This window comes from Lacerta agilis, chromosome 13, assembly GCF_009819535.1.
Source record: "Lacerta agilis isolate rLacAgi1 chromosome 13, rLacAgi1.pri, whole genome shotgun sequence".
In the NCBI taxonomy this organism is placed as follows: Eukaryota; Metazoa; Chordata; class Lepidosauria; order Squamata; family Lacertidae; genus Lacerta; species Lacerta agilis.
In genome coordinates this window covers 36,052,226-36,065,064 of record NC_046324.1, presented here as the reverse complement: position 1 = coordinate 36,065,064, position 12,839 = coordinate 36,052,226, and the positions used below count along the sequence as shown (strand labels likewise).

The following is a 12,839-nucleotide window of genomic DNA, read 5'->3' as shown; positions in this document are numbered from 1 at the left end:
GGGGGGAGGGGCAGGGAGTGGTGGCAAGGTGTTGAAGGACAAGCTGCCCTGTGTCCCCTAAGCCAGCCTACTCCCCTCAGGAAGACACTGTCCCACTGTCAGTGTCAAAATAAGGCTCAGCTGCTAGTTCAAACAGCTTCTGTATGTTAGAAAGGGGCCACCACCTTGTTGTTTGCTTCAGGTGGCAAATGTCTTGGGGTGGCGCTGACCACCAAGAAATGCAAACTTTGCAAGGGCAGGCAGCTCAGGTTCCCAGTAAAAGAACGTCATCTGGCAGTCCTGAAGGCCAGGAGGCAGCAAGGCGAGACTGGGAGATGAGCATCAGCCTACCTCACAATTTGCGTCTTAGGGTGGCCTCCAACTAAGTTCTACTCAGAGAGCCACTGAAATGAATGAGCCTAAGTTACCCGTGTCCACTGATTTCAATGGGTCTACTCTGATTAGGACTAGCAGTCAATGCAACCCTGAGCAAAAACCAGAGCACAAAAGCGGGAAGGAGTCTTGTTTCACTTTAAAGACTAGCAGACTTATTGTGGCTTTAAGTGTTTATGGACCAGAGACCAATACATCAGGTGGAAAATACAAGCACATACACAAGAGATACCCACACAGAGACACAGAGGTATAAGGGGTGGCAGTGGTGGTCAACAGTGAAGCCCAAAGTTGGTGGAAGGCAAAAGGTAGAGTCTCTGACACATTTGCCCCGTGTTTACAACCTATCTTCTCTGTTCTAACAGTAGATAGCAAAATTGGAGTAAGGTGCATTATGGGTATTGAGGGAAGGATCCAAAAAGGCACAAAATGCATATCTTCCCACAATGACTGTCACAGCTGCTCCCTGTGGGGATGTGGAGTGGGGTGAGCACTTGTACCCTTGCCCCTCCCAGCCTTCTCAAATTCAAACTGAAATTTCTCCATTGAGAACTCTGGGTTCGGCCTTAATCTTAGTCACCCAACAGCTTAAATCACCCTTCCATCAACCTACTGCTCTCTAGATTCTTCTTTGTTGTCTTCTTTACTTCTAGTCAACATAGTCACTGGTCTGGAATGATGAGAGCTGTAGTCCAGCCACATCTGCAGGCGACCAGGTAAGGCTGGGTTAGAGACATGAATCAACTGAAAATATGTTGCGCATCTGAAAAGGTGCCTATATCACTTGTAGAAACAAAGCTAAACCCTGCAGATAGAAAATGCTACCTTACATTTCTTCATGTGAGAACGAATGAGAAAGGACTGTTCTAATAAGGAAGCCCACTGTGACACATGGGCAACACCTGTATTCAATATTTCAGCTTCACTTTATTTTTAACTTTTAAGCCCCACCCACTTAGCCTCTGACCTCATCCATTTGGAGTCTTGGCCAGGTTTGAAGCCTGCCCTCAGGCTGAAAGAGGTTCCCCACCCCTGATCTATGAAGGAAGTTTATTTAGGACAATTGCTTTTCTCATCTGCAATTTTGTGCAGATTGAATTGATGGCTCAATTAAAACTTATCTGATTAATTAAGCAAGGGAACATTTATCAGTGTATGTGTGTCAGAGAGACAGAGAGAGCAATGAGGCAATACTTCTCAGCAGACCATCTTCATTTTTGCCTGTCCCTCCCAACAGAGGGCCATTCTTATTAAAATACTCTGTCGCTATTTCATGAGGGCCTCCACTCCCCCCACTGTCGCCCCAAACCAGAAAACCCTGGGACAATGAGACCATCCGGGGCATTATGTGGGGGTACCAGGATGCCATCACAGAAGTTCTGCTCTTGCTGCTTACAGAACAAAAGAAGGAACTGCCCCCAAAAAACTATTGGCGAATCCCGATCCCCCTGAGAATGTTTGAATAAACACCCCTTTTTCTGCCTCTGTGGAGCTTTTTTGAAAGCCATTCCAAACTGATGATAACACCTCAGGCACCTTTGAGTTCCTGCCACAATCCTAGCACAGATCTGTTTAAGGTGTCCCAAGGTGGGTTTTCTGTGGGGGTTGGGGGGGACATTAACACCATATCTTTAAAGCACTGTGATACAACTTTAAACCATTGTGTCTTCCCCCAAAGAATTATGGGAGCTGTAGTTTCTAAGGGTGCTGGGAGTTGTGAGGAGACCTCTAGTTCTCTCACAGAGCTACAATTCCAGAGTGGTTTAGCAGTCAATCCCTTTTCACAGGAAACTCGGGGAATTGCAGCTCTTGGCAGGGGAATAGAGGCCTCCTAATGATACTCAGCACCCGTAACAAACTACAGCTCCAAGATTTCTTGGGGGAAAGCCATGGCTGTTTAAAGTGGCATGGTGGTGCTTTAAATGCAAATTGTGAATGTGCCTGTGTATGCGTATGTGTGCATGTGTGTTAGAGAGAGAGAGAAAGAGATTACTGTTAACAGACTTAATATGACTACCTAGGAGTGATTAGTGGGAAGGTGCATCACTTTCCAGAAGTAGGAGGCATAACATGGCAGTAAGGTCAATGTTTTGTGCAGATGGGAACACCAGATTGGCTCTGTCGGTGTACATGTGCCGTCCTGACCTCCCCACCACCTCGCCCCTTCCCAGTAAGTGACAGCTCCTGTAGTTGCCCCTCTGGAATTTAGCAGAATCAGAGAAACACTGTCATTGTTTTGTTTTGTGTTTTTTTAAAAAAAAAGAAAAACAGGGTGGGAATTTTGCTTCTGCTCAGAGACATTCTGAGCTGTCTTCTTCCAAGTCTCTCCAGTTCACACCGGCCCCACCAGCCTTCTCCTTCACTTCGCTCCTTGTTAAAGGTTTGTCATTACTGTGTTACTCTTAATAAACTTTTTTTTTTTTTAAAAAAAGGACCCATGCACGCAACCCCCACCCCCAAGGAATCATTGCCAAAATATACACTATACACAGGCGAGTCCATCCATTCACATGATATGTATATGTACAAAGTCTCTAGGAACAGTCTGCTGGGTGCAGTGCACAGGGGATGAGAGAGAAGGGAGGCATGTATTAACAGACACAAGCCTAAACCAATCACGGTTTCAAGCACTTCCCCTTTTTCTCCCGCCTCTGCAGTTTCCTGAGCCGCCGAGTCCAGGCATCCCTCCACTGGATCACCAAGCTGTTCTTGTCAGCCATTAGTCCTGGCCGGTCAGTGGGGTTTTCGCTGATCCCCATGACCAAGTACTTCCTGCTGATTTGGATCTTGGGGCATTTGCACGCCAGGTCTTTCATGTGGATCCACAAGAAGTTGTCGCCCCTTTTCACCCGTTCGTCTCTGCACTTGTAGACCGAGAGGATGTTGACAGTGAACTTGGCCCAGTTGGCCACCGTCTCCATGTCTAAGACGTTGACTTGGACAACTGCAGGGCAAGAAAGGAGAGAAAGTGAGGCCACAGGTGGCAAGGAACTGATGCTGAATACGTGAAGCTATGTATTAGAATTAAACTTACAAAGAGTTGTTGAGCAATCATGAGATTTCATAGTCATGCCCCATGCATCAGTTTCTTATGCTGAAGTTGAAAGTCTTATTGTTGGTGCATAAATCCTTAATGGCCCAGGACCAGCTTGCCTGAAGGTTACCTGCATTGTCCCTTCTAATCTGGCCAGACGACTACAATAATTTGGAGAAGCCGTCCTGACTGTCTCACACTTATCTCTTTATTTGTTTAGTTTCTACACGAATCAAAGCTTTTAGCAGCATAGGGGTACAAGTAAAGATGCAACTCTGTTCCTACTGAAGTCAGACAGGTACACACAATCCAGATATCTCACTGCCCGCCAAAACCGCAATTGTTTTTAGAGAATTAGTTTGAATCAATTATTCTGGATTTTATGATTTTATAGTTTGTGGGTGGGACTCAGCTGGGTCCCATCAGCAGAAGATCTGAGTGAGAGGAAATGTCCACCTAGCCCACTTTCTTGTTCTCACAGTGACCAAGCAGATGCCCCAATGGGAAGCCCTACTGATGGCTCTTCAACTTTAAACAAGGTTTGCACTGACCAGCCCCTTAAAGCACTTCTTTAAACAGAGGTGGTCAACGATGCAATAGCATTAGCAACCTGCAATTTGCGGCAACTTGTTCTTACTCCATTCATAGTCATATCAGAGGCAAGCATTACAGGTTACTAAGATTTGCACTCTGAGTCAAGGAATGCAGCTTTGGGTGACCTTCTCAAGGTGGTAGATCATCTGTTATCATCTCCATGTCTCTACACCAAACCCTCCAAGTGTCCCTATTTTCCAGGGACAGTCACGGATTTACAGAAGCCACCCTGGAATGTCCCACTTTTCCTTAGGTCATCTCCATTTTCACTGGAGAAATGTTGGACGGTATGAAGTTATGCAACCCCTGAGCCAAGGAGATAAGGACTATACAACCTTTAGAAGACATCTGAAGGCAGTCCTGTATAGGGAAGTTTTTTAATGTTCAGTTTTTTATTCTGATCTTATACAGGTTGGAAGCTGCCCAGAGTGGCTGCAGCAACCCAGTCAGATGGGCGGGGTATAAATATGATTACTGTTGATATTATTATTACGGAATAGGATACCCCTATTTTCATTGGGAAAATGTTGGAGGGTATGCTACACTACTGTTGTTACTAGCTTTTCTGTGCCACAGCATTGGATTTTTTAAAAGTATGTTTGGTTTATATTGATGCCTTGTAGATCCTGATAGACCGAAATGTATTTAAATAAATGATCTCTGATCACAATTCTCTGCAGGGCTAACTGCCTTTGCAGAAGATATCGTTTAAAAGCCAAAACACTTCTCGGCTACCACCCTGTCTCACGTCCATCTTCCCGTTCCCTTCCACCTTGCCAAAAACATCTTTTCTGTCTGAGCCAAGGAGTTCCTGTGGGAGATCAATCACAAACCACAGCCTCTTTTAGGGATCCTCCCTCTGTTCCAAAGAGTGAATGTGCTTGTGTCGGGGTGATTTACAACCTGCCATCAGGATGTCCCGAGTCCAAACTTCACACACATCCCATCCCATTCAAACCCTCTCACCCCACACACCTTGCAAAACAAGGGGATTGAGAAGAAGAGAGGGTACTTTTTAACATATTTGGCAGACAGGGAGTGACTGTGGGTTTATGCAAGAAGGGGAGAGGGTCCAGCAAGTTTTCCTAGTTTGTTTTTGTGTGTGTGTGTGTGTGTGTGTGTGTGAGAGAGAGAGAGAGAGAGAGAGAGAGAGAGAGAGAATTTCAAAGTGGAGAAATAGGGTGAGATCGGCAGCCCCTGAAGCCAGGAGCGTATAACAAGCACAGGAAACATGGGGAAGCCATCCTGTACTAATTTTTTTTTTGTCATCTTTGACATGTCACACTCGTTTTGTCCATCCCTGTTTGGAATCTGATCACCTGGAATCAGCAAAGCAACTTCACTCATGTCATATTGCTTGTGTAACAAACAGCAGGGTAGGTTTGGATCCACTGAATTCAGTGCAGATCCCACTGGGAGGTGGCTAATTTCCAGGGCCCAATCCTCAGAGCCCTGGAGTTGCTGTAGCAACCATCCTTCCTCTGCCACGACTTTCCACCATAGTCAGCTTGAGCCAGTAGGGATATATGGGGAGGAGGGGAGAGAAATGGAAGAGCTGGGTGGCCTTTGATGTCAGCATTCTGAGCACCCAAAGGCCATATCTGAGCCTGAGATATAAGTCCGCATTTGCATGATACTTCCGAAACAGTCACATCACATTAAACAGTTATGGCTCCCCAAAAATAATTCTGAGAACTGTAGTTTGTTATGGGTGTTGTGAGCTGTGAGGATACCCCTAGTCCCCTCACGGAGGTACAGTTCCCAAAGTAGCTTAACAACCAATCTTCTCAGAGAATTTAGCTCTGTGTGGGGGAATAACACAACTCTCAGCACTCTTAACAAACTACAGTTTCCAGGGTTTTTGGGGGTGTGTGTGTGTCATGATTGCTTAAAGTGGTATAATACTGTTCTAAATGCAGATGGCGCCTAACACATCTAGTGAAAATGACCTCACAAAGCAAAACGTAGATTTGAGAGATCTGGTTATTAGTGCCCCCACCTCCATCACAGAGGTTTGATCAGCAGCTTGTTCAAAGACCTAAATCAGAAGCCAAATTAGTACTGTATATGATAATGTGGGCTCTTTCTGGCCTACTTAAGGCAGTAGAAGCCGGTCCATTATAGCCCAACCGCTATCTGCCTAAGCCACCCCCCACATGCCAGCCTGCCTTTCTGCTTAGAACCAGTCCATCAAATGGCACTGCCTATCATCTTCCTCCTCTTTAGTCTCACTGTTGCTGCTGTAGAACTCAGCAGGGAGGAGGATGGAGAGAAAACAAGAATTAGCTGGCTCTGCCTGCCTGCCATTGGCTCTGGCACCAACTACTGTCGACCTCCCTGCTTTCCATCCTCCCACTGCCAATGGACAAATTTTATTTAAAATTTTAATAGCAGCTGTAGGCCCACTGAATAGCATCAAGGACATGGAACCAGGCAATCTGTCTGTTTTGTCTGTGAGGTGTTGAGGGCAGGGGTTTGTTTGGGAAAACAGTGTTGTGCTGTGGCCCCAATCTGATCAATGGCCCTTTGCTGCTTCTATTATCTTTAGGTGAGAGAGATTGAGGTCCTGATCAGATTGAGGTCCTGATCTCATCTAAAGTGACCCTAACATGAATCAGGAGGACTTCTCAGAGGTGGAGCTAGCACCGCCCGTGGCGAGTGGTGAGCATCCGGGGGGGGGGGGCTGCCCGCAGTGAGCATCCGGGGGGCGGCACAGCGATGTCACCCCCCTCAGGGATGACACCTGGTGCGCGCCGCCCACACCACACCACACCTCCCTTCCTCCGCCACTGGGACTTCTGAGCCCAGAGGTCTTACAGTCTGCAGCTGGTGCTTCTTAAATACTTATTTGGAAACCACTGACCAGAAGGTAAGGCAAGTTCAGAAACAGGAAATTCCTGGTTTGACCTTTACATTCTGAGAAACCCTTTTGCATTAGAGAAAGGAGAGCTGCTCCTTACCGTAATCTTTCTTGCAGTACTTTTTCATGTTGATTTTGTAGTTGCCTTTGGCTGGTTTGCAGTAGGAGTCACAGTCTGCAGGAAAATACAAGGGGGGAATACAATTAGGATGACAACTAAGAAGTCAGCAGGGCGGCAGCAACATCATCATAGTGAGGGATGGACAAAATTATCAATTTCTGTTTCTCATTCTTTCTAGTCATTTCCACAGTTCTCTGTATTGCTGCATCAGTTGGCCTTAAAAAGAATGAAATCCTCATTAAATTTTGTCATCATCATTACCATCATTTTATTTGTATGCCGCCTTCCCATAGTTAAAAACAATGCTCAAGGCGGCCTACAACATGACAAGATTTACATAATTACAAACGTCATAAACAATAAATAAACTACACCCCAAAAATACATAACCAAATGGAAAACAATTTCCACATAAATCAAAATCTAAAACTAAGAATACAGCATTGATATCACAGTTTAAAATGACATAGGTAAAAAAAATAACAGCAATTTAAAACAAACAACCCCCCCCAAAAAAACATTGCCAACATTTTACTGCTAATTTTTCCTAACAGAAGCATTTTTTTCTATTTGCTCCCACTAGAGATAGTAATGGCTGTCAACTAGGTAAAGGTAAAGGGACCCCTGACCATTAGGTCCAGTCATGTCTGACTCTGGGGTTGCAGCGCTTATCTCGCGTTACTGGCTGAGGGAGCCAGCGTACAGCTCCCAGGTCATGTGGCCCAGCATGACAAAGCCGCTTCTGGCGAACCAGAGCAGCGCATGGAAACGCCGTTTACCTTCCCGCCAGAGTGGTATCTATTTATCTACTTGCACTTTGACGTGCTTTCGAACTGCTAGGTGGGCAGGAGCTGGGACCGAGCAATGGGAGCTCACCCCGTCGCGGGGATTCGAACTGCCGACCTTCTGATCAGCAAGCCCTAGGCCGCCAACTAGGATGGCTTTAAAACAGGATTAGACAAATTCATAGAGGATACAGCTTTCAATGGCTGTTACCTATGATGACTCACTGTGGGAGTCAATATGCTTCTGAATGCCAGTTGCTGGGAATCTCACATGGAGAGAACAGTGTTGCACTCAGGTTCTGCTTATGGGCTTCCCATAATGTCCATCTGGTTGGCCATTGTGAGAACAGGATGCTGGACTAGATGGGGCTTTGGCATGACCCAGCAAGGCTCTTCCTGTGTTCTTAGGTTTAAATGCCAATGTTCCTTGCCCACCAGCCCCCCACCCACTATTCATAGAATCATAGAATCATAGAGTTGGAAGAGACCACAAGGGCCATCCAGTCCAACCCCCTTCCAAGCAGGAAACACCATCAAAGCATTCCTGACAGATGGCTGTCAAGCCTCTGCTTAAAGACCTCCAAAGAAGTATTCCCCATTCCCTTAGCACCCATGGGGTTGGGAGTACAGTGGTACCTTGGTTTACAACCATAATCCATTCCGGAGGTCTGTTTGTAAACCAAAACAGGTTGTGTAACCCAAGGTGCGATTTCACCAATGGGGCGTCCAAAAAATTTTTTGTTCGTAAACTGTTGTGTCTTGGGTTCTGGGAGCAATAAGTCCAGCGACACTTCTTTGTGAACAGCTCTTTATTGTAAGGATAGGACAAGACTGGGGAATAGGGGGCAGGGGAAGCTCTATTTATAGACACACTGGTACGGAGAGGAAAGATACAATTAAGCGGGAACCAATAATATTCAAACTTTCCAGCGGGACCCAATCAGGCTGTGGATTGTGCTTGTACTCTTTAAATTGACCAATGACATTACTCCACCCGGCTGACAGAATATCTTAATTAATACACAACATAAACCAAAAAAGAAAGAAAAGAAAAGAAAAAAGGGTTGTAATCCAAAAAAAGGTTGCAAACCGGGACACACACTTCCGGGTTTGACATGTTTGTAATCCAAAACGTATGCAAACCAAGACGTATACAAACCAAGATACCACTGTAAAAGGAAATTTCTGCTTTGGACCCTACTCATGCTAGGTCAAATGCTCTTGCAGTTGAGACTACACAGTATTAACAAAACAAGCAAAAAAACAAACAAATGATATTTGAAAGAGACATTATTATTTAGAAGTTCAGCTTGTAAAACCCATTGAGCTTCAACAAAAGTTCTTCAGACCGCCGAAATGCAGCCTTTAGGGTGACGTTCAGCTAAGTTTTTCTTCAGAGTAGACCCAGTGAAACATGACTAAGTTTAGCTCCATTAATTTCAGTTGGTCTATTTATTTGAAAACCACCCTTAGTTTTTAGTTAGAAAAGCAAACAATCTTAAACTGCTGGCATGAAGTAAGAGCCAAAGAAAATGAAAGAAGTATCCAGCTTTTGCTTGATTTTTAATCATTCTCTTGACTTCCTGCACTAAACTTTCATTAAAAATAGTATAATTTGAAAGCCTCGCCATCAGCTCATTCCCTTGCCATAGCAAGGATAGTTCATCAGTTGCTCTGGTGTTTTGACAGACAACATCACCTCTGAATAAAGTTCCACAATGGCAGTCCATCACAATGCATATAGCTAAGTGCTTCTAAGCTGGAGCTCATCTGGGAAAACAAGCTTGTGGAACACTTTCCCGCCTCTCTGCCTTGACAACAGAAGAGCAAGGAAAATTTAGCATGCCGCTGCTTGCAGCAGCCTTCCTGATGTGGGCCCTGCTGCCTCACCCACAAGGAGGGAGTTAAGGAGGCGGTGGTTTCGGTCCCATCCTATGTTTGTCGCAACCAGTGCTGCTTCTGTTCTGCTGCAGTTCAGCTTCTGCTAAAACCTACATTACTCTATTCACTATCCACTATGGCCGAAATGAATTATGTCATTAACTTCAGTGCATTTCAGTGGAAGGAATGTATCAAAAGCAAAGTAGAAAATGATCTAATTATTTATGCAACATTTGCGGACTAAAAACTCCCACCACAACAGTGACTATTGCTTGTATTCACTTGCATGGTTTCTGTTTCTGTCCTTGGGTGAACATGTGAAATGTTGCATTCTCTGCTCCTGTTTCTGATGGAATTTAACAAAATCCCTACCCACAAACAGCACAGGCACCTGGCATTAAACAGCCTGTCCATGTCAGGATCCAAACTCTCCTCCTTTCTTGGCCAACCCCAAACCTCCCCTCCCTCCCTTCCCCCATAAACATTATTTTAGTAATAAAAAGCAGAGCGACAGAGACATTTCCTCCCCCTTATCCTCCCCCCACAATTCCCTGTCGCCTATCCTTTGAACGTCTCAATTTGCCTCTCTTCAAAGGTTCCGCTTTTTTGGCTGTGCTTCACCCCCCCCCAATCTTTTTTTCTAAACCCCATTTTTCTTCCTTCTTTTCTTCCTCTCTCCCGGGTTCCTTGGCCAGCTTGGCTGTGGCTGGCACCACCTCCTCTGGGACGGCTGGCACCACCTCCTCTGGGATGGGGCACACAGTCAATGAAGTTCCCTTTTGGGGTTTTCTTTCTTTTCTTTTTTTGGTGCTTGTGAATTGCCAGAGGCTTTAGAGAAAGAAAGTTTGCGGGGGAAGGCGGGGTGGGGGTGGAAAAAAAGAGAAAATACACTTATCTACATACCCACAACCTCTTGGGCATGCCAACTTTGTTGAGGAGAAAGGGCAAGGTCCCAGAAAGAAATGCGGACCCAGCTGGGCCTCAGCTGCTCTTGCCATTTCCACTTTGCTCCCTTTTTTCATCCCGGTTTTTATGCTGCCTGCTCCAAATTTGTCTTTGCTAAAAACCACTCAGCATGGAGCTAATTCTGCCCCAAAGCAGAGTGAGCAAAGCTATACAATCCAGACTGCCCCTTTCCCACCTCGGCCAAGCCTGCAATGGCCAGCCCTTTGTTTTTCACTCCCAGCTCCTGTTTTCATGGGGCAAAAGTGCCAAGCCAAATGCCAGTGAGCTGGATGATGGTAGCTGGATCAGTGCGCTGCCTTTTCTCCCTCCGTCGTTCTTTCATAGCAGTTTCCCCCTCTTGCCTCTTTTAAGGGCTGTAGCTGAGTGGCAGAGCAACTGCTTTGCATGCACAAGGTCCCAGGTTCAATTCCCAGCATCTCCTGGTAGGGCAGGGGAAAGACCCACATCAAAAATCCTGGAGAGCTGCTGCCATTCAGCATAGATGATGCTGAACTAGACGGTCCAAAAAGTTGACTGCCCCCTCCCCACGATCCACCCGTCACCAGCAAGATCTTTTGAAGTGGTGCTCAGAGATTTGGAAAGTCAGATTAAAAAATAGGGGGAGGGAGGTGGGGAGATAGAAAGATGAGGGGGAACAAAATGTTTTCTTTTAAAAGCTTTAATTGGGGCTGTCCAAAAGTCACAATCCTCCACTCACACACACTCATCCTCCCGTCACTCTCAAGACCGTTTGAAGAAGTGCTCAGAGATTTGGAAAATCTGATTGACAGAGAGATGGGGGAGTTGAGGCACAGAATCCTGTGAGGCTGACTATCTTTCAGCAGGACCACCTACAGTAGCTTCAAAGTGGTGCAAGCTTTCCAAGTTCTACAGAACTCTTTGTACAGCAAAGTGACAACTCAGGGCACAAGTTGTTGCCGTCTTTGAAACTCCTGGTTGGGACAATGAGCTATCAGCTCCTTGCTTCTGTTTCAGACTTTGGCTGTTTCCTTGAAAGAGTGGCTCAGTTCCAGTTCCTGTTGTCCTACTCCAAGAGATTCTCACAGTCCCTGAATAGACCTGATTACTGCTGCTTACTCAGCCACTATGCCAAACCCCTTGTTCCAGCCCAGCCACTGCATGTAGTGCTCCTTTGTTATGGTCAGTCTTAGCTGGAGTGAAAAAACGCTTTGCGATGACCCAACAAGGAGGGCCTCATGACCCACCTGTGGGTCCCAACTCACTGGTTGAAGACCTATGTTCTGGAGAAGCTCACAGGTCATTGTCAGGCCTGTTAAAACCAACAATAATATCATTTCCTCTTTTGATTTAAAAACTTAGTGCTGTTGCCTACATAGGGAGTCCCCCAAGAATCTAGAAACCACTTGGTCGTTTAAATGGCCTTGAAGCAGAGATTGCCTTTTGAATTAGAGGACTTCTTCATATAAGAGGACTGCCCTCCATAATGTAAGTGGGCCTGCCCACACTGCCCTACAACAAAATGTCCTTCTGACAGGGGGTAGGAGAAAGAGACGGTTTATGGAAGACAGTAAATGCAGCTTCAGAGTCATTTTGTCGGGAAGAAGTTAACCTCGCCACAGAAAGGATCCACGTTATCACAAATGAGAATACGCCTTTTCATATCCACCAAGTCATTGATAAATGAGTTGATACATTCGTGGCGCCCTTGAGCTGTGGGCTGCTACAGCATGATCAGGACAGGGGAACGTGTCTAGCATAAATAAAGCCTAAGTGAAGACCATAAGAAAGGAGCTGTAGGCACTGCAAAGGCGAGGTTATGTTTTGTTGAGTCTCCATTTGCTATGACTAAAATTTTTCTTCCGAACGGCTGACTATATTTGGAGTTACAAAGATAGTTGCTTAGTCTAGTTTTGCAGGGAGAGGGAGAGGTTCCGAGCCAAAGACGCCCAGATAGAGAAACCATTTTTCATCGTTTTTATTTTGCATGTCTCTGAAGCGGCAGAAGATGTGGGTGTCATCAACCAGATTTCAGAGCCCACAGCAGCAGTGGGGTGGGGGGGCACCTTTTGAAGCCTGAGGGCGCCCCTCCCTTCTGGGCAAACTCCAGGGGTGACACATGCCAGAGGCAGAAGTAGGCAGAGCAACAGGTTTACTCTCACAACCCTCTCTGTCCACACAAGCAAGAAGCATCACCAGAGTTCAAGGACACATTATGGCCCAGGAGAAACACACCAGTTGCTCTCCATAAAGAGATATCTCATAAAC

At 45.8% G+C, this 12,839-nt stretch overlaps 1 protein-coding gene across 2 annotated transcripts in view; it reads right to left on the bottom strand.

The window, feature by feature from the left end:
• Positions 1 to 2,628: 2,628 nt before the first annotated feature.
• NTN3 (netrin 3) overlaps positions 2,629 to 12,839 on the bottom strand; it is a 109,072-nt gene continuing 98,861 nt past the window's right edge. For both annotated transcript variants that reach the window (XM_033166876.1, XM_033166875.1), the window contains 2 exons: positions 6,961 to 7,035; positions 2,629 to 3,316 (listed from right to left, as the gene is read on the bottom strand). In XM_033166876.1, coding sequence (XP_033022767.1) covers positions 2,988 to 3,316; positions 6,961 to 7,035 — 404 coding nt within the window. In that variant the 3' untranslated portion in view covers positions 2,629 to 2,987. The remainder of the gene's footprint in view (positions 3,317 to 6,960; positions 7,036 to 12,839) is intronic.